The sequence below is a fragment of the Pocillopora damicornis genome, chromosome 5 (assembly GCF_964200805.1).
Source record: "Pocillopora damicornis chromosome 5, jaPocDami1.2, whole genome shotgun sequence".
Taxonomy (NCBI): Eukaryota; Metazoa; Cnidaria; class Anthozoa; order Scleractinia; family Pocilloporidae; genus Pocillopora; species Pocillopora damicornis.
The window spans coordinates 2,458,772-2,481,083 of NC_142674.1; the positions used below are offsets into that span (position 1 = coordinate 2,458,772).

Here is a 22,312-nt window from a genome sequence, read left to right on the forward strand (position 1 = left end):
TAATCCAATTACATTGAAATACAAAACGACTGACAAAATAGTTTTATGGGCAAAAATCTCGTGTTCGTCATGTGACCCGGCCCTGTCCGTGCATTACAACGTCAATCATCATCAAGATAGCACGCGTGATCAGCATGTGAACACCTCATTGGATCACAGTTAGTTGTCATGGTGTTGAGGGCCCAATGACCTCTGGGTACTATTGCGCAATTTTTCCATTTTGTGGCGGAGGAAAAAAAAAAAAAAACGACAAAAAAACAAAGGCATTTTAAGACTGGGCTACCACAGGTATCCCAGTAAAAACAAAGGCATTTTATGACTGGGCTACCACAGGTATCCCAGTAAAAACAAAGGCATTTTATGACTGGGCTACCACAGGTATCCCAGTAAAAAAACTAGACCCTGTGAGCAGGGTAACTGGGATACCTGGATGGTACTGGATCCGTGGAATCAAGTGTAGTGATACTACGCGTGTCGGACTAGTATACTGAAATAGTGAGCTCAAGTCTGGCCAAGGGCATACACCTGTCTCAAAACATAGGCATGCTATGCATGCAAGAGTTATTTTTTCTAGGGTGGCTGGATTACTTGAAACATTGTAAGTGGTCTACGTTCTTACAAAAGGAAAGAAGATTATTAACGCGGGAAAGAATGAAAATGTCGAATTACCTCACACACAGGTATTTTGTGGTAGATTATGTGTGTTGTACGAATAAATGTAACCAAAAATAAACTGTATTTGTGCCACGGATACCTGTTAGTACAAAATGTAGACAGCAGACTGCAGACCGGATACAAAATATAGACTGCAGAGTGGGTAAAATATGCAGACTGAGAATCTGAAGAGTTTTTACGTCTGGTATATAATAACATGTCATCTTACAGCTTACCGAGCGTCACGCAATCGCTTTTCCGCGATCAGCCTTCACGATAATTTGCACAATTGTGGAAAATTCCTGGCCCATTTCTTGATGAAAATCGATCGTAATATTATTTCAAGCCTTCAACATAGTCTTCTTACTTTGCGCGCGAGTTGGTTGGTGTGATGTCTGTACAGACTTTACCAGTGTAATAAAAGTAGATGACGTGAATAATAGTGATGGTAAAGCAAGCTTAAAACGGCAACAATCGCCAGAAACTACAACGGATACACAGGGTATGAGTAAGTTTTATTGATTTTACGAGAAAAATCTTCATATTTCGAAATACTTATCGTTGTAAATCGACCATATTTCGTTCCCTATACTATTCCTGATAACGTGTTCAAATTTTCAACGGTTCCTAGAATAACTTACTCTGAGTCACACAACGCGTGGCGCGTTCGTGAATTAATCGTTGGCTCTTTCTCGAGACGTGACCTTGGGTCGCCTGTGACAAGACAATTGCGTAAACAATACTTGACATAATAACATTATACACAAAAAACACGGGATTTTGGATCATGTATTTATTAAAAAAGAATATCCATACAACTGCAATGAAAGCAAACATAAGATTCACCTTTCTGATCGTGAAATTAATACCATTCGCACTGTTATCGTAGCTACGTTCCCTGGCATCAAGTGAATCCAACATGGCGTCTTTCTTCACAAGCAGTTTGCATCCATTTGAATTTTGTTCTTCAGTCTCACGGTTACCGCTCAATAACATTTTTTTGTGTGGATTGGCCGCGAACAATACGACTTGTGTATGCATCTATAAGTATTTTGAGCGTTTGCCCCATAATGCTCCAGATGATCGTAATCCAATTACATTGAAATACAAAACGACTGACAAAATAGTTTTATGGGCAAAAATCTCGTGTTCGTCATGTGACCCGGCCCTGTCCGTGCATTACAACGTCAATCATCATCAAGATAGCACGCGTGATCAGCATGTGAACACCTCATTGGATCACAGTTAGTTGTCATGGTGTTGAGGGCCCAATGACCTCTGGGTACTATTGCGCAATTTTTCCATTTTGTGGCGGAGGAAAAAAAAAAAAAAACGACAAAAAAACAAAGGCATTTTAAGACTGGGCTACCACAGGTATCCCAGTAACTAGACCCTGTGAGCAGGGTAACTGGGATACCTGGATGGTATCGGATCCTTGGAATCAAGTGTAGTGATACTACGGGTGTCAGACTAGTTTACTGAAATAGTGCGCTCAAGTCTGGCCAGGGACATACACCTATTTCAAAACATAAGCATGCTATGCATGCAAGAGTTACTTTTTTGTAGGGTGGGTGGATTACTTGAAACATTGTGAGTGATGTCTACATTCTTACAAAAGGAGAGAAGAATATTAATGTGGGAAAGAACAAAAATGTCGAATTACCTCACTCACAGGTATTTTGTGGTAGATTATGTGTGTTTTACGAATAAATGTAACCAAAAATAAACTGTATTGGTGCCACGGATACCTGTTAGTACAAAATGCAGACAGCAGACTGCAGACCGGATACAAAATATAGACTGCAGAGTGGGTACAAAATGCAGACTACGAATCTGAAGAGTTTTTACGTCTGGTATATAATAACATGTCATCTTACAGCTTACCGAGCGTCACGCAATCGCTTTTCTGCGATCCGCCTTCACGATTATTTGCACTATTGTGGAAAATTCCTGGCCCATTTCTTGATGAAAATCGATCGTAATATAATTTCAAGCCTTCAACATAGTCTTCTCACTTTGCGTGCGAGTTGGTTGGTGTGATGTCTGTACAGATTTTACCAATGTAATAAAAGTAGATGACGTGAATAACAGTGATGGTAAAGCAAGATTAAAACGGCAGAAATCGCCAGAAACTGGAGACATTGGCATACTTGGCATACAAGACATACAAGGCATTCAATGCTTTCATGGCTTTCAAGCGTTCGCGATTCTGTCCGATCCAAAATTACCGCTCAATAACATCTTTTTGTGTGGATTGGCCGCGAACAATACGACTTGCGTATGCGTCTATAAGTATTTTGAGCGTTTGCCCCATAATGCTCCAGATGATCGTAATCCAATTACGTTGAAATACAAAACGACTGACAAAATAGTTTTATGGGCAAAAATCTCGTGTTCGTCATGTGACCCGGCCCTGTCCGTGCATGACAACGTCAATCATCATCAAGATAGCACGCGTGATCAGCATGTGAACACCTCATTGGATCACAGTTAGTTGTCATGGTGTTGAGGGCCCAATGACCTCTGGGTACTATTGCGCAATTTTTCCATTTTGTGGCGGAGGAAAAAAACAAAAAAAACAAAACAAAAAAAAGACGACAAAAAAACAAAGGCATTTTATGACTGGGCTACCACAGGTATCCCAGTAAAAAGACGACAAAAAAAAAAAGGCATTTTATGACTGGGCTACCACAGGGAAGGCGTCCAGCATTGATAGGAATATTTCAGAGGGATTTGAGTCGTTTTTAAACCCGATCAGACGATATCTAGGTGATCAGTTTTCCAAAATCAGATAAGGCTATAGATCAATCCTTTCGATTGGCCAGTTTGCTCCTCTTTGTTGCCGATTTCTTTCACAGTGTAGTCTTTTAAGTGCTGAGGTATTTATGACTAGGGAAAATTTCGGCAAAAGAAAACGGAATTTTGTCCATAAGATGTCCACAACACATGCTATTTTTTAATCATTGTTTGGTTGCCATGTGAACTTTAATATATTTTACATTTAAAATATATTAAAGTTGACACGGCAACCAGGTGGACAATAAGACATGGTTTGATGCTTCTCTGGTATACAGATTTAATGAATGTAACCGAAGGAGTTACAATTCATATACCAAACGTTTCGACACTCCTGTCTAGTGCCTTCATCAGGGGTGATCTAAACGCTGCAAACAAGAGGTCCTTTCATATGGTCACTAATTAGCTACCTTTTTGTGACGGCTTATGTCCACGTTTGTATGGTTTACTTAAATGTATTAACCGGTAATTCCTTTGATACCCATTGTTTCTTTTGATAATTCTTCGACTTACGCAATTTCTGGCTCTCTTGCGAAAATTTTGTCGCCTGTTGTTCGGAATACTGATTACACTATCAAAAATTCCTGCGAATTTGAGGATTTCATAAGAGATAAGACTCTTAACGCTTGTGGAGAATTAGTATCTTTCGCCGTTGTTTCGCTCTTCGCTAAAATCCCAGTTGATCTTGCCGTTAAGGTTGCGGAGGAGAGACTCAGAGAAGATGCTTCCTTAGGACAAAGAACTTATTTGCCTGTGGAGGATATTATTCATCTGCTGTCTTTTTGCCTCGAAACCACGCTATTTGTATATAACGACACCTACTATCAACAAGTTTTTGGTAGAGCTATGGGTTCGCCCGTCTCTGCTGTCATTGCCAACCTGGTAATGGAGACGTGGAACAAAGAGCCTTAGCCACTTCGCTGGTTAAACCCTTTTTCTGGAAACGATATGTCGATGATGTTATTTCTGCGGTATTCGGAATTGAAGCGGAGAGCCTCCTATCGCATTTTAATTCAGTAGAGCCGTCGATCCAATCCACCCTCGAGCGTGATAAGGATAGACATTTGCCCTTTCTTGATTTAAATGTTTCCAGAGGGGTTCAGGGTAATTTAGAGACAAGTGTCTACTGTAAACCTACCTACACCGACAAATACCTCGCTTTCGATTCTCACCACCCTATTTGCCATAAAAAGTCTGTAGCCAAAACTTTACTCAGGAGGGCTAACTGTTTACCATCTTCTCTCGATTCGAAGGCTGAGGGGAGAAAATATGTTTCTTATGCCCTAAAGGCAAATGGCTATAGAAAAGCCTTTATCCGTAACTGCCAAAAACCAGTTACAACTAGTAACTCTCTTGATTAAAGGAAACCAGCAACTGGTTTTGCTGTTATTCCTTACATTCAGGGTGTTACGGAACCCATCAAGAGAATTTTGAAAAGCCACAACGTTAAAGTTGCTCAAAAACCTTTCTAGACTTTGGGGCATATTTGCGCCAAACTTAAGGATCCTGTCACGAAAGAACAACGAACCGACGCCATTTATTCTATTCCTTGCAATGACTGTGACAACAAATACATCGGACAGGTCAAACGTCAGTTTGGTACACGTTTGAAAGAGCATCAAAAAGCGGTTATCTTTTGCAAAAAGGAAAATTCAGCTTTATCGGAGCACACATGGCTAACCAACGATACAATTGGGTGGGATAATTCTAAAATTATCACCACTAATCGGCGTTACCACTAGCGCCTTTGTTTGGAGGCCTTTAAATCGTGTCGATAGCGGCTTGCTTCCTGACGCCTATTTACACCTCGTCAGTTAAAAAGGCAGCTAATTAGCGATCATAGAAAAGAACCTCTTGTTGGAGCGTTTAGATCACCCCTGATGAAGGCACTAGACAGGAGTGTCGAAACGTTGGGTCTATGGATTGTAACTTCTTCGCTTACATTCATTAAATCTGTAAACCAGAGAAGCATCAAACCATGTCTTACTGTTTAGCCATTTTAAACCACGTGACCTCATAGCTTAAAAGGTCCATAGGAGAGCACGTAAACCAGCGTAATTTTTACAGCAAACCAAATCACTCCGTATAATTGACAGAGTAGCTCATGTTTACAACTGACCAAATTAGTGCGTGCAAGAAATGCAAACTGCGGACAACGAGATCTATCTTTTCCTTTTTTTCAGGAACAACCTGGGTGCAAGAGATTGTCTGGCAAATACTTAACGATGGAAAAATCAGCGAAGAAAGGGTGGAAAGTCGCTATCCCTTTTTGGAAAAAAGTCAGCTCTTCGATAGGCCTGGAGAGGAGTCAGACGAGAAGAAGGTCTCCGTGACTTCTCGGGCCAGTCCCCGCTTAATTAAGTCACATCTTCCTTATCATGTGATTCCAAAGAGTAAAGAGGGGAGCAAAAGAAGCAAGTATATTTACGTGGCAAGAAATCCAAGAGACGTTGCTGTTTCATATTATCACTTCGTCCTTAACTTTGGCCCTAGCAGTTACTTTAAAGGGACGTGGGAGTTCTTTGTAAAGTTGTTTCTTGAGGGCAAAAGTAAGGATTTTATTTGTTGGAAATGGTTTTCGCTGTAGGCTAAGCGGAAGTTTTACGGCATTGCGAGCTCGCCTCCTACTGTATCTGCAAGTTCGCCACTTGAGGAAAAACAAGTTCGCTCCCACCTTTATCAGTTCGCCCCCAAATCTTTCAAAGGTATGATGATTTCGACAGCAAAACAATGCTTTCTGCCTTAAGGAAACGTGTTGAACGATTTAGTTTCTAAAGAAATTGTGGGGCTGCTTTGGTATGGTAGTATATAACAAGAAAGTTTATTTGTTTTTATCAACTGAGTTGATAATGTAAATTGGCCACCGTAAAGAGTTTCAAAGCTCACTTTTCGCACGTTAGCCCTTCGTCGGAGCAAAAGACAAACCATTTGCCATTGCGATTGCTCTAACAAAGGGCTAACGAGCCAAACGTCAGCTTTGAAACTCTTTACGGTGGCCAATTTATATACCACTCGGTTGATAAAACAAAAATTATCTTGGAAGGTCTAAGCGCGAGCTGGGAAAGGTGGGTGCAAACCTGTGTCACTTCAGGGGGCGAACTCGCAAGGGAAGGTAGGAGAGCGAACTTCCAATGGGGTGAAACTTCCATAAACCGTTAGATATCTGTGATTAAATGAAACGATTGTAAATTTGAATCATTTTCTGCAGATTCATATGGCTTTTGGTCTGATCACGTGTTGCCCTGGTGGAAACACAGAGATGAACCTCACGTCTTATTTCTCAAATATGAAGATTTAAAGAAGGTCAGCTATTTTCATGCTTTACTCATCTTTGTTTTAGTTGGACTACAAACACATAAGATCAACCTTCACTAGTCCGACCATTATAACGCGAATCCGAGACTGTTATCAGTAAGGGAGCGAATACTGTGCAACAGTAAACCCCTGTAAATAAATAGTGAGTAGTTGCACAAGTCTAAACTTGTAATGATTTCCATAAAAACCCATTTACCTTTCAGGATCTTTGTGGTAACGTTCGACTAATCAGCGAATTTCTCGAGAAGCCACTTTCAGATGAAATGATCCGCAAAATCGCCCACCAGTGTACGTTTGCGGAAATGAAGAAAAACTCCAACTCTTATGTCATTTCGGCATATGCTACAAAACCAAACTTGCTTCGCAAGGGTCAGATTGGAGACTGGAAGAGCGTCTTCAGTGAAGAATTAAACAAGCAATTTGAAGAAACGTTCTTGACGAAATTGAACGGGACAGGACTGCATTTTGACACAGAATAACGAACATTGATTGGTTTTCAACTTGAAAATCGATTCCTTGTAAAATTCATTTTAGTAATGTAGTGCTTTTATTTGCAATTCCTCAAGCTATTGCGTAGCTAAGCAAAGCAATCTCTTTTCTGTGAAGCTTCAGACGGGCACGGATGAAAAGTAATATGGGTGTGGTAGAGTGACCTAAAGTTTGTACGAGGAGAGAAAGCGAAAACGTTAATCTCATTCCCAGATCCTACCATTTAACTGCAACTGAAAAGTCGGACTTTACAACCACTTGGCCGTGGAGAGTCTGGATACGAGACTACGAAAACGTAGAGGGTGGGGAGGGGGGGGGGAAGAGGTTATTGGGGAGAAAGGAGGAAAATCTCCACCCTACCCATCCCCTAAAGCTTATGAGAAGAAATCTTTGGCCGCGGACGTCAAACAACAGTACATTTTTCCGCCACCAATAGTGTTTCTCCTATGGCAGCTTCTTCAGGATCTTGATGATCTTGTTTTACAAACAGAACGAGAAGAACTTCAACTCCACTGAGAGCTACGAAGGCTCGTGGCATGTAAAACGCTGGAGGGTACAGTCCGAAACTGCTCGCTACGAATTCAGCCGACGGAATATCACTGGTATCAGAATACCGATAAAGATGAAAGACCAGTTCATTTTCTATCACTAAGGGAGGGAGGGCTGGGAGGATCAACCCAGTCCCCCCCTAAGGCTCTTAATAAAATAAAATAATAAAGTAACAAATTAAAAAATTACGGCCAGTGCGAAACCTTGCTCCATGAAATAAGAACATCATTCCCCCCCTCCTCCACTCCTTTCGTGCTTCGTCAGGAGAGGCAGACGTGGCAGAACTCATTCAACGCATTAAGGAGGGAGAGTGTTGCGTGACTACTTTTACAGCGGTCACGAGAAAAACAAAAGAAGGAGCGTACGTAAGTGTTGTGCAACAGTGCACACGTTACATATATCTTTTACTGACGTAATATACAATAGAGGCATCTGAAAAGTCATCGGTGACATCCGGAAAGGCGCCAAGAAGAATTCTATTCACGTTTCGTAACTAAACAATAGCGTTGTGAGGCCGAAATGTAAGTTACACCTCACTAATTAAAAAGTTAAGCAATTTTCTAAAAGCTTTGACTAGCACCATATTATTCATTGTGAAATTAATCAACGGAGGCATTGGGAAGGCATCGATGACACCGGGAAAGGCATCAACAAGAATGATATTTACGTTATGTAACTTGTTGTGTATTTACGTTATGTAACTTGTTGTGCACTTTTGAAAATTGCTTAACATTTTATTTGACGGAGTGTACTGTTCAGCGTTACAACACGTTTGTTTTCTGCAACTACCAATGATCTGTCTGTATTAGTGAAGCATTAAAGTTGTTTCACTGCTGACCACTTAATCGTATTTCGGTCTTTTTTCCTTCCTCCTCTCGTCGCCAGTGGTGTAGTATCTCCCCGACGATGTCGGAACATTTCACAGTCATTCAAGAAAAGGAAGGAGAGTTCTTTGCACCACGACAAGCTTTGATTCATGGCGTACGATTATCATTTTATGCGCCCAACATTGATAAAGACTTTGAGAGGGACTTGAGTCGTTTTGAAACCCGATCAGAGGATATTTATGTGGTTAGTTTTCCAAAATCAGGTAAGGCTATAGATCGAGATTGGATCACGTTAATTGTGGCAAATTTAACGAGGTAAAATCTCTACGCAGCCAACAATTATGCATGCAATCTTTCGCAGTCATGGGTGAGAAGTTCGCATATGTTTAAAACTTAGCGAAGAAATGCGTACAACGAAAACCAATTTCCGTTACTGACCGAATAAGTGCGTGAAACTGACAACAGTCGCAGCCATATTAAGTTTCTCAGGAGGGGTAAGTTTCTATAGAAATTTAAGAGCTGCGTCAGTGAGGGGCATAACAGAATAATTTGGTTTTATCAACTGAGTTCATAATGTCGATTGGCCATCGTAAAGAGTTTATAGAGCTGCCGTTTCGAAAGTTAGCCCTTCGCTCGAACGAGGGAATCAGCTTTACGATTAACTAGACCCTGTGAGCGGGGTAACTGGGATACCTGGATGGTACTGGATCCTTGGAATCAAGTGTAGTGATACTACGGGTGTCGGATTAGTATACTGAAATAGTGCGCTCAAGTCTGGCCAAGGGCATACACCTATTTCAAAACATAGGCATGCTATGCATGCAAGAGTTACTTTTTTGTAGGGTGGGTGGATTACTTGAAACATTGTGAGTGATGTCTACATTCTTACAAAAGGAGAGAAGAATATTAATGTGGCAAAGAACGAAAATGTCGAATTACCTCACTCACAGGTATTTTGTGGTAGATTATGTGTGTTTTGCGAATAAATGTAACCAAAAATAAACTGTATTGGTGCCACGGATACCTGTTATATAATAACCTACTATCAACAAGTTTTTGGTACAGCTATGGGTTCACCCGTCTCTGCTGTCATTGCCAACCTGGTAATGGAGACGTGGAACAAAGGGCCTTAGCCACTTCGCCGGTTAAACCCTTTTTCTGGAAACGATATGTCGATGATGTTATTTCTGCGGTATTCGGAATTGAAGCGGAGCGCCTCCTATCGCATTTTAATTCAGTAGAGCCGTCGATCCAATCCGCCCTCGAGCGTGACAAGGATAGACATTTATCCTTTCTTGATTTAAATGTGTCCAGAGGGGTTTAGGGTAATTTAGACACAAGCGTCTACTGTAAACCTACCTACACCGACAAATACCTCGCTTTCGATTCTCATCACCCTATTTGCCATAAAAAATCTGTAGCCAAAACTTTACTCAGGAGGGCTAACTGTTTACCATCTTCACTCGATTCGAAGGCTGGGGAGAGAAAATATGTTTCTTATGCCCTAAAGGCAAATGGCTCTACAAAAGCTTTTCTCCGTAACTGCCAAAAACCAGTTACAACTAGTAACTCTCTTGATTAAAGGGAACCAGCAACTGGTTTTGCTGTTATTCCTTACATTCAGGGTGTTACGGAACCCATCAAGAGAATTTTGAAAAGCCACAACGTCAAAGTTGCTCAAAAACCTTTCTAGACTTTGGGGCATATTTGCGCCAAACCTAAGGATCTTGTCACGAAAGAACAACGAACCGACGCCATTTATTCTATTCCTTGCAATGACTGTGACAACGAATACATCGGACAGGTCAAACGTCAGTTTGGTACACGTTTGAAAGAGCATCAAAAAGCGGTTATCTTTTGCAAAAAGGAAAATTCTGCTTTATCGGAGCACACATGGCTAACCAACGATACAATTGGGTGGGATAATTCTAAAATTATCACCACTAATCGGCGTTACCACTAGCGCCTTTGTTTGGAGGCCTTTAAATCGTGTCGATAGCGGCTTGCTTCCTGACGCCTATTTACACCTCGTCAGTTAAACAGGCAGCTAATTAGCGATCATAGAAAAGAACCTCTTGTTGGAGCGTTTAGATCACCCCTGATGAAGGCACTAGACAGGAGTGTCGAAACGTTGGGTCTATGGATTGTAACTTCCTCGCTTACATTCATTAAATCTGTAAACCAGAGAAGCATCAAACCATGTCTTACTGTTTAGCCATTTTAAACCACGTGACCTCATAGCTTAAAAGGTCCATAGGAGAGCACGTAAACCAGCGTAATTTTTACAGCAAACCAAATCACTCCGTATAATTGACAGAGTAGCTCATGTTTACAACTGACCAAATTAGTGCGTGCAAGAAATGCAAACTGCGGACAACGAGATCTATCTTTTCCTTTTTTTCAGGAACAACCTGGGTGCAAGAGATTGTCTGGCAAATACTCAACGATGGACAAATCAGCGAAGAAAGGGTGGAAAGTCGCTATTCCTTTTTGGAAACAAGTCAGCTCTTCGATAGGCCCGGAGACGAGTCAGACGAGCAGAAGGTCTCCGTGACTTCTCGGCCCAGTCCCCGCTTAATTAAGTCACATCTTCCTTATCATGTGATTCCAAAGAGTAAAGAGGAGAGCAAAAGAAGCAAGTATATTTACGTGGCAAGAAATCCAAGAGACGTTGCTGTTTCATATTATCACTTCGTCCTAAGCTTTGGCCCTAGCAGTTACTTTAAAGGGACGTGGGAGTTCTTTGTAAAGTTGTTTCTTGAGGGCAAAAGTAAGGATTTTTATTCGTTGGAAATAGTTTTCGCTGTAAGCTAAGCGGAAGTTTGACGGCATTGCGAGCTCGCCTCCTACTATCTCTGCAAGTTCGCCACTTGAGTAAAAACAAGCTCGCTCCCACCTTTATCAGTTTGCCACCAAATCTTTCAAAGGTACGGTGATTTCGACAGCAAATCAATGCTTTCTGCCTTAAGGGAACGTGTTGAACGATTTAGTTTCTAAAGAAATTGTGGGGCTGCTTCGGTTTGGTAGTATATAACAAGAAAGTTTATTTGTTTTTATCAACTGAGTTGATAATGTAAATTGGCCACCGTAAAGAGTTTCAAAGCTCACGTTTCGCGCGTTAGCCCTTCGTCAGAGTAAAAGACAAGCCATTTGCCATTCGCTCTGACAAAGGGCTAACGCGCGAAACGTCAGCTTTGAAACTCTTTACGGTGGCCAATTTACATTATCAACTCGGCTGATAAAACAAAAATTATCTTGAAAGGTTTAGAGGCGAGCTGGAAAAGGTAGGTGCAAACCTAGCCTGTGTCACTTCAGGGGGCGAACTCGCAAGGGAAGGTAGGAGAGCGAACTTCCAATGGGGTGAAACTTCCATAAACCGTTAGATATCTGTGATCAAATGAAATGATTGTAAATTTGAATCATTTCCTGCAGATTCATGTGGCTTTTGGTCTGATCACGTGTTGCCCTGGTGGAAACACAGAGATGAACCTCACGTCTTATTTCTCAAATATGAAGATTTAAAGAAGGTCAGCTATTTTCATGCTTTACTCATATTTGTTTTAGTTGGACTACAAACACATAAGATCAACCTTCACTAGTCCGACCATTATAACGCGAATCCGAGACTGTTATCAGTAAGGGAGCGAATACTGTGCAACCGTAAACCCCTGTAAATAAATAGTGAGTAGTTGCACAAGTCTAAACTTGTATTGATTTCTATAAAAACCCATTTACCTTTCAGGATCTTTGTGGTAACGTTCGACTAATCAGCGAATTTCTCGAGAAGCCACTTTCAGATGAAATGATCCGCAAAATCGCCCACCAGTGTACGTTTGCGGAAATGAAGAAAAACTCCAACTCTTATGTCATTTCGGCATATGCTACAAAACCAAACTTGCTTCGCAAGGGTCAGATTGGAGACTGGAAGAGCGTCTTCAGTGAAGAATTAAACAAGCAATTTGAAGAAACGTTCTTGACGAAATTGAACGGGACTGGACTGCATTTTGACACAGAATAACAAACATTGATTGGTTTTCAACTTGAAAATCGATTCCTTGTGAAATGCATTTTAGTAATGTAGTGCTTTTTTTCGCAATTCTTCAAGCTATTGCGTAGCTAAGCAAAGCAATCTCTTTTCTGTGAAAGGGGCACGGATGAAGAGTAATATGGGTGTGGTAGAGTGACCTAAAGTTTGTACGAGGAGAGAAAGCGAAAACGTTAATCTCGTTCCCAGATCTCCTACCATTTAACTGCAACTGAAAAGTCGGACTTTACAATCGCTTGGCCATGGAGAGTCTGGACACGAGACTACGAAAACGTAGAGGGTGGGGAGGGGGGGGGGGGGGAAAGAGGTTATTGGGGAGAAAGGAGGAAAATCTCCACCCTACCCATCCCCTAAAGCTTATGAGAAGAAATCTTTGGCCGCGGACGTCAAACAACAGTACATTTTTCCTCCTCCCATGGCAGCTTCTCCAGGATCTTGATGATCTTGTTTTACAAACAGAACGAGAAGAACTTCAACTCCACTGAGAGCTACGAAGGCTCCTGGCATGTAAAACGCTGGAGGGTACAGTCCGAAACTGTTCGCTACGAATTCAGCCGACGGAATATCACTGGTATCAGAATACCGATGTAGATAAAAGACCAGTTCATTTTCTATCACCAAGGGAGGGAGGGCTGGGAGGATTTTGGTCGTGTCACGATAAAATCAACCCAATCCCCCCCAGGCTCTTTGATATTCTTATGACCTCCCACCCTCCCCCCCTTACTGACAGTTAATTGGCAGTCAACCTTCTTTAGTCCCATCTCTTTATACTCTGTTAGTGACGACTGATTCCCCCCCCCCCCTTCGTTCCCACCAAAATCCATACCATCTCCTCAAGTCTTCGGCGTAGTCGGAAAAAGGGAACACAGATGAAGACGGACTTTTATTCGTCGCTTTCGGTGGACGGGAGTGTAAAATTGGTGAATTGACAGACCAGATGGTGGGATACAGCTTAACAACAAAACAAACACATCGTGATGGAGTGCTTGTGCCAAAGGTAAACAATGACAGTATCAGAATCTAATCTGTCCTTGTTTATTGATGTCATTGCAATGTCAAAGTAGGTTTAGTCTGGGTACTAGACAATTATGAATAGACATTCATAATAATAGACATAGAATAGAACGTAAGAAGTCACGCTGTAGCGCCTGTCAGTCTCGTATTCATGTAACAGGTGCGTCGTTGGGGATTGTTTTGGCTACGCAGCTGAGTTTACATATATTGTTGGGTCAGTAAATAAATCTCTGTTGATTCTAATTTCATCTTTCCACCGCAGTGCAAATGTGTGAATTTTCATATATCTAAAATCTCCATTCACTCGGATGTTTATTTGTACCCAATTCATTGACCAGCTCCCAGTTGGCTTGTTAGCTCAATTGGTAGAGCGCTGCACCGGTATCGCAGAGGTCATGGGTTCAAATCCCGTACGGGCCTGAAATTTTTTTCAGGTCCTACTTACAACTACTCGTTTCAGTAGTGTTCTTAGCTGCGAGGATCTTCTAATTTCATCTTTCCACCGCAGTGCAAATGTGTGAATTTTCATATATCTAAAATCTCTGTTGATTTTTTTCACTTCTCACTCATATTTTGGACGTGGAACAATGCCATACGCTACACTATATGCAACATCTCTTTTCTCGATTGTCAATTTCGGAAAAATGAAAAGCTACCTACAAAAATTTCGTTCTCGATTTCTATATTTTTAGAGTCATTTATAAGTTTGTATCCACAGCCTAAGATAAGAAATTTAAAATTTCCATCAGCTGTAGTTCTTTTATCGTTTATTGTATATATTCAATTGCACCCATTTCACGTGAAAAAAAGGCAAGTAGGAAAACACTGAGCTTCGAGAAACAGCCAATTTAAGGTTAATGTGTTTACCATGCTTAAATATTTATAATCAAGGCCACTCGCTTACGGAGACCTTTTTTAAAAGATCTAGACGTTAAAATAATTCTGTTTTCTGTTCGAAGTGTTTTTTCTGATTCAATTTAACAAATGCCCTCGGGATGAAAACTTAACGTCCGAAACGATCTGCAAGTGAAATGTTGTGTAAACGTTCCCGCGAAAGGTACTGCACCCAGACAACTTACATGGAAAAAACTGGCCTCAGCTATCGCACCTAATTTTTTTAAAAAATGTTTAAAACTAAACCAGAGAGCAGCACTGCGAACAGTAGTTGTAAAGTTTTTTTAGTCTCCGACGCGTTTCCTCTAACTGTCGTAGACTTCCTCAGGGAGTTTTACAAGTTAATACTAAACGCCTGTATTTATAAGCCATAGTTAGTGGCTATACGGGAGCCAATGACCATAAACGCTTGACCAGACTTACGAAAGGAACAGGCGAAGTTGCGAAAAATTTGAACATTTTTTGGGGCAAAGTGGTAGAATTATTTGGGGGCCACGGTTTTGGTTTTCTTTTTTTCGTCATGAACGCCACACAGCAAGTTACAAAACGTAAATATAATTCTTTTTGGTGCCTTTCTGGGTGCCACCGATGCCTTTTCCGATGCCTCCATTGTTTATTACAGTTGTAAAAGATATATGTGCAATCAGCACTTTTGAAATATTGCTTAACATTTCATTTAGCAGAGTACACTGTTAACGTTTCGGCTTGACAAGACCTTTGTTTTCCGCAACTATAATTGATATGTCTCTACATGAGGTATTAAACTTGTTTCCCCGCTGACCACTCGTATTTCATTTTTCATAACTGCTATTCTTCCCCCGCTCGTCGCCCGTGATGTAGTAACTCTCGAAATGGTTTATGCACCTGTCAATTGAAACCCCCACCCCCCCCACCCCGGGGAAGTATGGGGCATTGATGGGGGTAACTACGGGTTTTGGCACTTTTTTGTGTCCGAGGGGGTGGGGGATTTGTTGTTTTTTGTTGCATCAGTTTTGCCCGTGGGGTGGGGGATTAGTAAGGTTTTGACATTCGTGGACGAGCGAGGACTGAGGCGAGTGAGTCGCACCCATGTGCTTTAGGCGGATTCAAGATGGACGACATTAAGGTATTGTGTTGATTTATATTTTTTTCTAATTAAACTGAGAGCTCAAGAGTTATTTATTATAGTTTTGAAATCGATAAAGATGAAGTAAATATTCTAAAGATGCAGAATCATCAGATGATCATGACATCTTATGCATCTGTGGAAAGCCAAATATGACAGAGGAAATGATTGGGTGCGACGGGAAAAATTGCAAAATCAAATGGTTTCACTTTTCCTGTGCGGGACTAACTAAGGAGAACGTGCCAGAGGGAGAGTGGCTGTGTGGGGCATGCAGCACTCAGAGCAGGGTCTGAAGGTTGGTTGGGACATTATTTAACATGGTTTGTCCCAGGGGTGGGGGAATTTTTTCACTTTACTTGGGGTTTAGAAAGAAAACAGGGCCCCTATATATGGGGCATTATCACACTTTTTTTCTACTCCAAGGCTAATGCCCCATACTTCCCCGGGGTGGGGGGGGTGGGGGTTTCAATTGACAGGTGCATTAGCGTGACGACAAATGGTTTCGTAAAAACCGAAATGGTTTAGTGTTACAGCAGTTGGTTTAAGCTGTAACCACCAAAAATATAGAAGTGAAATGGACAAATCAAGCTTGAAATGAAACAGTTTATGTGGAGTCTTACGTAACAACCCTTACGTCATTCAGATCGAATTTGGCGCGAAATTCGCCAGAACGATCGCGTTAATGAGGTATTCGCCACGTCGTACACTCGACGTTCAACACAGGAAGAAATTATTTCTGTAGCCTCGTCTACTAGACTCAGCGAGCCTTATTCCGGTAATAGTCATTTTTATGTTTGCCTATTTTCGCTTGTTAGCGAATAAATTTATGCCCTCGTCATCTTACCGCAATATCAGTAAGTAAATGATATTTCGGATGAAACCGTTTTCAGTAGCTTAATAATCAGTTAGTAAAAATGAAAGTAAACTTAAGTTTATATTTCACAATAAAGTCTTTTCTTATCGTTTCAAACCATACGTTTTTTTAATCTCCAATTGTTATAGTTTGTTAAAATTAAGGAAAGCCGCAGCTATCAGAAATTTTATCGTGAGGTCGTAAAGTTTCTAATAGTTGCAGCTTAACCATGTTGGGAGTTCAAATTGCCATTAGTCAGTTTCAAATTGTCCTTTTGTTCTTTTCAGTTTCTTACCGTGAAAACTGCCGTTCTTTGAATAGATAATTCTTACCGTGGTTATTCCTAACCATGGTAAGAATTCTCCATTTTACTACCTCAAGATAATATCAAAATCTGAAACAAAAGGAATGTCAAAAGTACAGATAGAATACATCATTTTACGCGACAGCACACTTACAGTCTAGACAGTCAGAACCATAGCTAGAAAACGTGATAAAGCGATTTATTGCTTTAAGACGACGAAACTACAACTAAAGGGCGCCTAAAAACTATAAAACTATAAAGTTAAAAACTACATAGTTATATATAGTTTATAGAGAAAACTGCTGTACTTTAAATGGAGAATTCTTACTATGGTTAGGCGTGACCATGGTAATGTTAAACGATAAAGATAGAACTATATTTAATCTGAAATATCGTAAGGGTTTCCTTATATTGGTGTTGGGAAAAAGAATGGAAATATTACATTATTTTAAGCCATTCGATACAAAAATTATAATAAGACAGGTTGATTATTTCTTATTCCTTTTGGCGATCTCATCTAAGTACAATTTCTTTCACCTTTTTCTTATCGCGGTTGTGAATTTGGTACGGAAACAGTTGCTCCGTTTCTACGGTGATTAGATCTTGTACTATTTTGTGATAAGCTATGTTTTTAATTATGTCAATTTTCTAGTTGTAAATCTTTCTGGTAAAAGTTAACCTCGCACACACACTCCTGCTTCTTTTACAAATTCTTAGTCAAATTCTTAGTCAAATTCACGATTCCAGAATATTTCTTAAATTTTTAAATTAACACCTTCAACACCTCTTCTTAAAGGTGACTCTGATTGTAAATAGCTTATGCTTTTTCATCTCCGCACTGAATTTGTAATTATATAACTTATGCGAATAGCATGTAGTTTTCTTGGGGGCGGTACCTTGGGTACGCCCCTTCTTCTCTGAATTTTCTGTTTACTCTGTTGTTATGTAACAATCCTCTAAGGCTATTTTATCGTAAAATATCTTTTCAAGCGTAATTTCAATTCTGCCAATAGGTTAATTATAATTTTTATATTATCAATCTTGTCTTTGTTCTGGCCGATCTTAACCGTAAAATTAAGAAATTTAAGGTAAAAGATGATTTTGTGATTGCGTAAACAACTTTAAGTTAACACTTAGCCAATCGTGTTTTTATTGAATCAGTTCAACAAGGGTGCTACACAGTTCTGAATTGTATAAACCATTTTTGTTTGAATATTTCATTTCACCAAAGGCGACTTGTCCATTTGTATTTTAAATAAATTTCTTGTGATAAGATAAACCGTTCTCGAAGAGACAATTAGACCATTTCTGTTCATTACAAACCATTTGTTATTATAAGTAAGTGTTGCGCAGTAGTGTAGACGTTACAAACCAATGATGTCGGAACATTTCACAGTCATCCAAGAGAAGGAAGGAGAGTTCTTTGGACCACGACAAGTGCTTATTCGTGGCGTACGATTAACAATCAACGCGCCCAGCACTGGTAAGGATCTTGAGAGGGATCTGAGTCGTTTTGAAACCCGTTCAGACGATGTCTATGTGGTCAGTTTTCCAAAATCAGGTAAGGCTATAGATCAATTCTTTCGACTGGCCACTTTGCTTCACTTCGTCGCCGATATCTTTTACACTGCTGTCTTTTGAGTGCTGACTTATTTGTGAATAGGGACAATTTCGACAACAACAAAAAAACGAAATTTTGTCCATAAGACGTTCGCAACACATGCCATTTTTGAATAATTGTTTGGTTGCCGTGTGAACTTTAGAGGGCATGTAAACCCTAAAAACGTTAATTTTAGAGAATGATATGTTTTCGTCTTGTCACGAGCGTGGGACAAAGAAATAATTCTGAGTCCCCATGAGGAATTGGACCTCAGACCTTCGGATTCCGTGCTCCAATGTTCTATCACTAAGCCATAGAGACTACACGGTGTGCGAGGTCTGTTACGAAGTACATATGACACCTGCATACTGCTAGGATCAGCAATATCGATAGCATAATGTTTGTAGATAGAAATAAGAGAGATGGTAAGTTTTGAGCTCGGTAAAGAAATAGAGATTGATGTTTTTTTCGTCTTCTCACGAGCGTGGGACAAAGTTTTTCTTTTCACATAGATGTTTAGTAAATATATCAAGTACACCAAAGGTACCATTCGTTTCTTTCTGAAAAGTCCATTTTCACTTTGTAAAAGCTCTTGCAAATTCGAAACATTCGCCATCTTAAATGGCGCCATCTTTCCTGTGACCTGAGGGGTGGAACCTCCAAAGTTACGTTTTATAACCGCATGAGACACGTAGGAGTCTTCTCCACAGCCATTGTTTGCCGGTCTCGTCATGATTTTTTACTAACAGTTTGCTTCAATATATTCAATGTTTTCATAATGGTAGAAAGTTGTATCGTCCAGTTGTGTACTGATTCAAACAAAACTGAGCATACAACGCATAGATTTCCAAATGACGCAAATTTGAAACGACAGTTGGTGAACTTTGTTCAGGTGAAAAAAAAGATTTCTATTGCATTCCGATTGTACTCTTGCTTTATTGGATTTTCATGTCAGATACAAATAAATCATACAGTAAATTAAATACTCGTCTGAGTTTCCGAAACGGTAACTTCGCTGTCAACATGTTCTCTACAGTCCTTGTGCGGATCCCTTCGGTGAACCCTACGCGACTCATATGTTAAGGACGTGGCCGAGGCTCTCCTAAAGATTCTGGATTATCCCCATCGCTGTCATGTACTAGGTTTAAGGCATTCGTGTCACTCTCTTCTGAAAAAACATCGTCCAAACTACTGCTACTAATACGCGCTGCAATACCAATCTTACTGTGGAATATGTGTTGCACATTATTTTAGTTCCAACGCTTACTTCATAAGTGTTTTACGGGAAGTGGAATTTCTCCCTAATATAAGTCGAATTGGACAAAACAAATCTCAAATTCGTTTTCTATGCCACTTTTTTCATAGTATATGAAAAACATGTAATTTTGGGTTTACATGCCCTTTAATATATTACACTGTTTAGCCATTTCAAACCACGGACCTCATAGCTTAAAAGGTCCGTGGGGAGAGTACGTAAAACAACGTAATTGTTTTACAGCAAACCAAATCACTACGTATAACTGACAGAATAGCTCATGTTTACAACCAAATACGACCAAATTAAAGCGTGCAAGAAATGCAAACTGCGGACAACGAGATCTATCCTTGAACTGAACTTTCTTTATTTTTTCTCAGGAACAACCTGGGTGCAAGAAATTGTCTGGCAAATACTCAACGATGGAAGAATCAGCGAAGAAAGGGTGGAAAGTCGCTATCCCTTTTTGGAAAAAAGTCAGCTCTTCGATAGGCCCGGAGACGAGTCAGACGGGCAGAAGGTCTCTATGACTTCTCGGCCCAGTCCCCGCTTAATTAAGTCGCATCTTCCTTATCATGTGATTCTAATGAGTAAAGAGGAGAGCAAAAGAAGCAAGTATATTTACGTGGCAAGAAATCCAAAGGACGTTGCAGTTTCATTTTATCACTTCATCCAAAGCTTTGATGCTGGCAGTTATTTTAATGGGACGTGGGAGTTCTTCGTAAAGTTGTTTCTTGAGGGCAAAAGTAAGGATTTTTATTTGTTATTATCTGTAAAAAATGGTTTTCGCTGTGAGCTAAGCGGAAGTTTGACGGCATTGGGAGCTCGCCTCCTGCTGTATCTGCAAGTTCGCCACCTGAGGAAAAACAAGCTCGCTCCCACCTTTCGGACCTACCAGTTCGGACCAGTTCGTCCCTAAATCTTTCAAAGCTATCATGATTTCGACAGCAAAAGAACACGTTCTGCCTTAGGGACTGCCTCGGTGAGGTAGAACAACAAGTATAACAAGAAATTTCATTTGTTTTTATCAACTGAGTTGATAATGTTAATTGGCCATCGTAAAGAGTTTCAAAGCTCATGTTTCGGGCGTTAGCCCTTCGTCAGAGCGAATGGCAAATGGCGAGTGATTTGCTCTGACTAAGTGCTGACGCTCGAAACGTCAGCTTTACAGTAACCAATTTACATCATCAACTCGGTTGATAAAAAATTATCTTGGAAGGTTTAAGGGCGAGGTAGGAACAGTGGGTGTGAACTTGTTTCACTTCAGGGGGCGAACTCGCAAAGGAGGTAAGAGAACGAACTTGCAATAGGGTGAAACCTCCATAAATCTTTAGATATCACGTTTCGGGCGTTAGCCCTTCGTCAGACCGAATGATAAATGGCGAGTGATTTGCTCTGACGTAGGGCTGCGCTGATTTGCTCTGACGAAACGTCTGCTTTGAAACACTTTACGGTAACCAATTTACATCATCAACTCGGTTGATGAAACAAAAATTATCTTGAAAGGTTTAGGGGCGAGCTGAGGAAGATGGGTGCGAACTTGTTTCACTTCTCGGGGCAAACTCGCAAAGGAGGTAGGAGAACGAACTTGCAATGGGGCGAAACCTCCATAAACCGTTAGATATCTGTGATCAAATGAAATGATTGTAAATTTAAATAATTTCCCACAGATTCCTATGGCTTTTGGTGTGATCACGTGGTACCCTGGTGGAAACACAGAGACGAACCTCACGTCTTATTTCTAAAATATGAAGATTTAAAGAAGGTGAACTATTTTCATGTTTTACTCATCTGTGTTTTGGTTGAATTACAAATACATAAGATCAACCTTCACTAATCCCACGATTGTAAGGCGAATCCGAGACTGCTCGCAGTAAGGGAGCGGATATTGTGCGAACATAAAACCCCTATAAATAAAGAGGGAATAGTTGCACAAGCCTAAACTAGTAATGATTTCCTTAAAAAGCCATTTACCTTTCAGGATCTTTGTGGTAACGTTGGAGTAATCAGCGAATTTCTCGAGAAGCCACTTTCAGATGAAATAATCCGCAAAATCACCCACCAGTGTACGTTTGCAGAAATGAAGAAAAACTCCAACTCTTATGTCTTTTCGAAATATGCTACAAAACCAAACTTGCTTCGCAAGGGTCAGATTGGAGACTGGAGGAGCCTCTTCAGTGAAGAATTAAACAAGCAATTTGAAGAAACGTTCCTGAAATTGAACGGGACTGGACTGCATTTTGACACAGAATGACACACGTTGATTGGTTTTTGACTTAAACATCGATTCCTTGTAAAATGCATTTTAATAATGTGGTGCTTTTATTTTTAATTGTTCAGGTTATTGCGTAGCTAAGCAAAACAATCTCTTTCCTGGGAAGTTTCAGAGAGGCACGAATAAAGAGTGATAGGGGTGTGGTAGAGTGACCCAAAGTTTGAGCCCCACCCCTCCCCAATCAACATAAAAAGCATACGAGGAGAGAAAGCAAAAACGTCATTCTCGCTGTCAGATTCTACCGTTTAACTGTAACTGAAAAGTCAGACCTTACAACCGCTTGGCCGTGGGGGGTCTGGATACGAAACTACGAAAACGTTAGGAGTGGGGGGCAACT

General features: G+C 40.5%; 3 protein-coding genes across 5 annotated transcripts in view; all 3 read left to right on the forward strand.

Moving 5' to 3' along the window:
• The window catches only part of LOC149044709 (sulfotransferase 1B1-like), a 32,923-nt gene extending 25,577 nt beyond the window's left edge, over positions 1 to 7,346 (forward strand). For both annotated transcript variants that reach the window (XM_089207299.1, XM_089207298.1), the window contains exons 3-5: positions 5,634 to 5,999; positions 6,659 to 6,753; positions 6,969 to 7,346. In XM_089207299.1, coding sequence (XP_089063425.1) covers positions 5,634 to 5,999; positions 6,659 to 6,753; positions 6,969 to 7,244 — 737 coding nt within the window. In that variant the 3' untranslated portion in view covers positions 7,245 to 7,346. The remainder of the gene's footprint in view (positions 1 to 5,633; positions 6,000 to 6,658; positions 6,754 to 6,968) is intronic.
• Positions 7,347 to 8,193: 847 nt separating this feature from the next.
• On the forward strand, positions 8,194 to 13,932 carry LOC149044713 (sulfotransferase 1B1-like). 2 transcript variants are annotated; one of them, XM_089207295.1, is made up of 5 exons: positions 8,194 to 8,324; positions 8,689 to 8,893; positions 11,035 to 11,400; positions 12,063 to 12,157; positions 12,373 to 13,932. In XM_089207295.1, exons 2-5 carry the CDS (start codon positions 8,710 to 8,712, stop codon positions 12,646 to 12,648), a joined length of 921 nt encoding a protein of 306 aa, XP_089063421.1. In that variant the 5' UTR covers positions 8,194 to 8,324; positions 8,689 to 8,709; the 3' UTR covers positions 12,649 to 13,932. The 2 variants fall into 2 exon arrangements, with proteins under 2 accessions (XP_089063421.1, XP_089063422.1); XM_089207296.1 differs by having other exon boundaries at positions 11,035 to 11,265.
• Positions 13,933 to 16,179: 2,247 nt separating this feature from the next.
• LOC113686535 (sulfotransferase 1B1) lies at positions 16,180 to 22,121 on the forward strand. Its single transcript, XM_089207300.1, has 4 exons — positions 16,180 to 18,406; positions 20,081 to 20,446; positions 21,371 to 21,465; positions 21,682 to 22,121. The coding sequence occupies exons 1-4, from the start codon at positions 18,220 to 18,222 to the stop codon at positions 21,952 to 21,954; spliced, it is 921 nt and encodes a 306-aa protein (XP_089063426.1). The 5' UTR covers positions 16,180 to 18,219; the 3' UTR covers positions 21,955 to 22,121.
• The last annotated feature ends 191 nt before the right edge of the window (positions 22,122 to 22,312 follow it).

What these genes read in the sequence shown, in the direction of transcription:
- LOC149044713 (XM_089207295.1), top strand. Translation starts at nt 8,710, where the DNA reads ATGTCGGAACATTTCACAGTCATTCAAGAAAAGGAAGGAGAGTTCTTT. An exon ending in GTTGTTTCTTGAGGGCAAAA is followed by an intron (nt 11,401 to 12,062) that starts GTAAGGATTTTT and finishes CATTTCCTGCAG; the next exon opens with ATTCATGTGGCTTTTGGTCT. An exon ending in AATATGAAGATTTAAAGAAG is followed by an intron (nt 12,158 to 12,372) that starts GTCAGCTATTTT and finishes TTTACCTTTCAG; the next exon opens with GATCTTTGTGGTAACGTTCG.
- LOC113686535 (XM_089207300.1), top strand. Translation starts at nt 18,220, where the DNA reads ATGATGTCGGAACATTTCACAGTCATCCAAGAGAAGGAAGGAGAGTTC. An exon ending in GGTCAGTTTTCCAAAATCAG is followed by an intron (nt 18,407 to 20,080) that starts GTAAGGCTATAG and finishes ATTTTTTCTCAG; the next exon opens with GAACAACCTGGGTGCAAGAA. An exon ending in AATATGAAGATTTAAAGAAG is followed by an intron (nt 21,466 to 21,681) that starts GTGAACTATTTT and finishes TTTACCTTTCAG; the next exon opens with GATCTTTGTGGTAACGTTGG.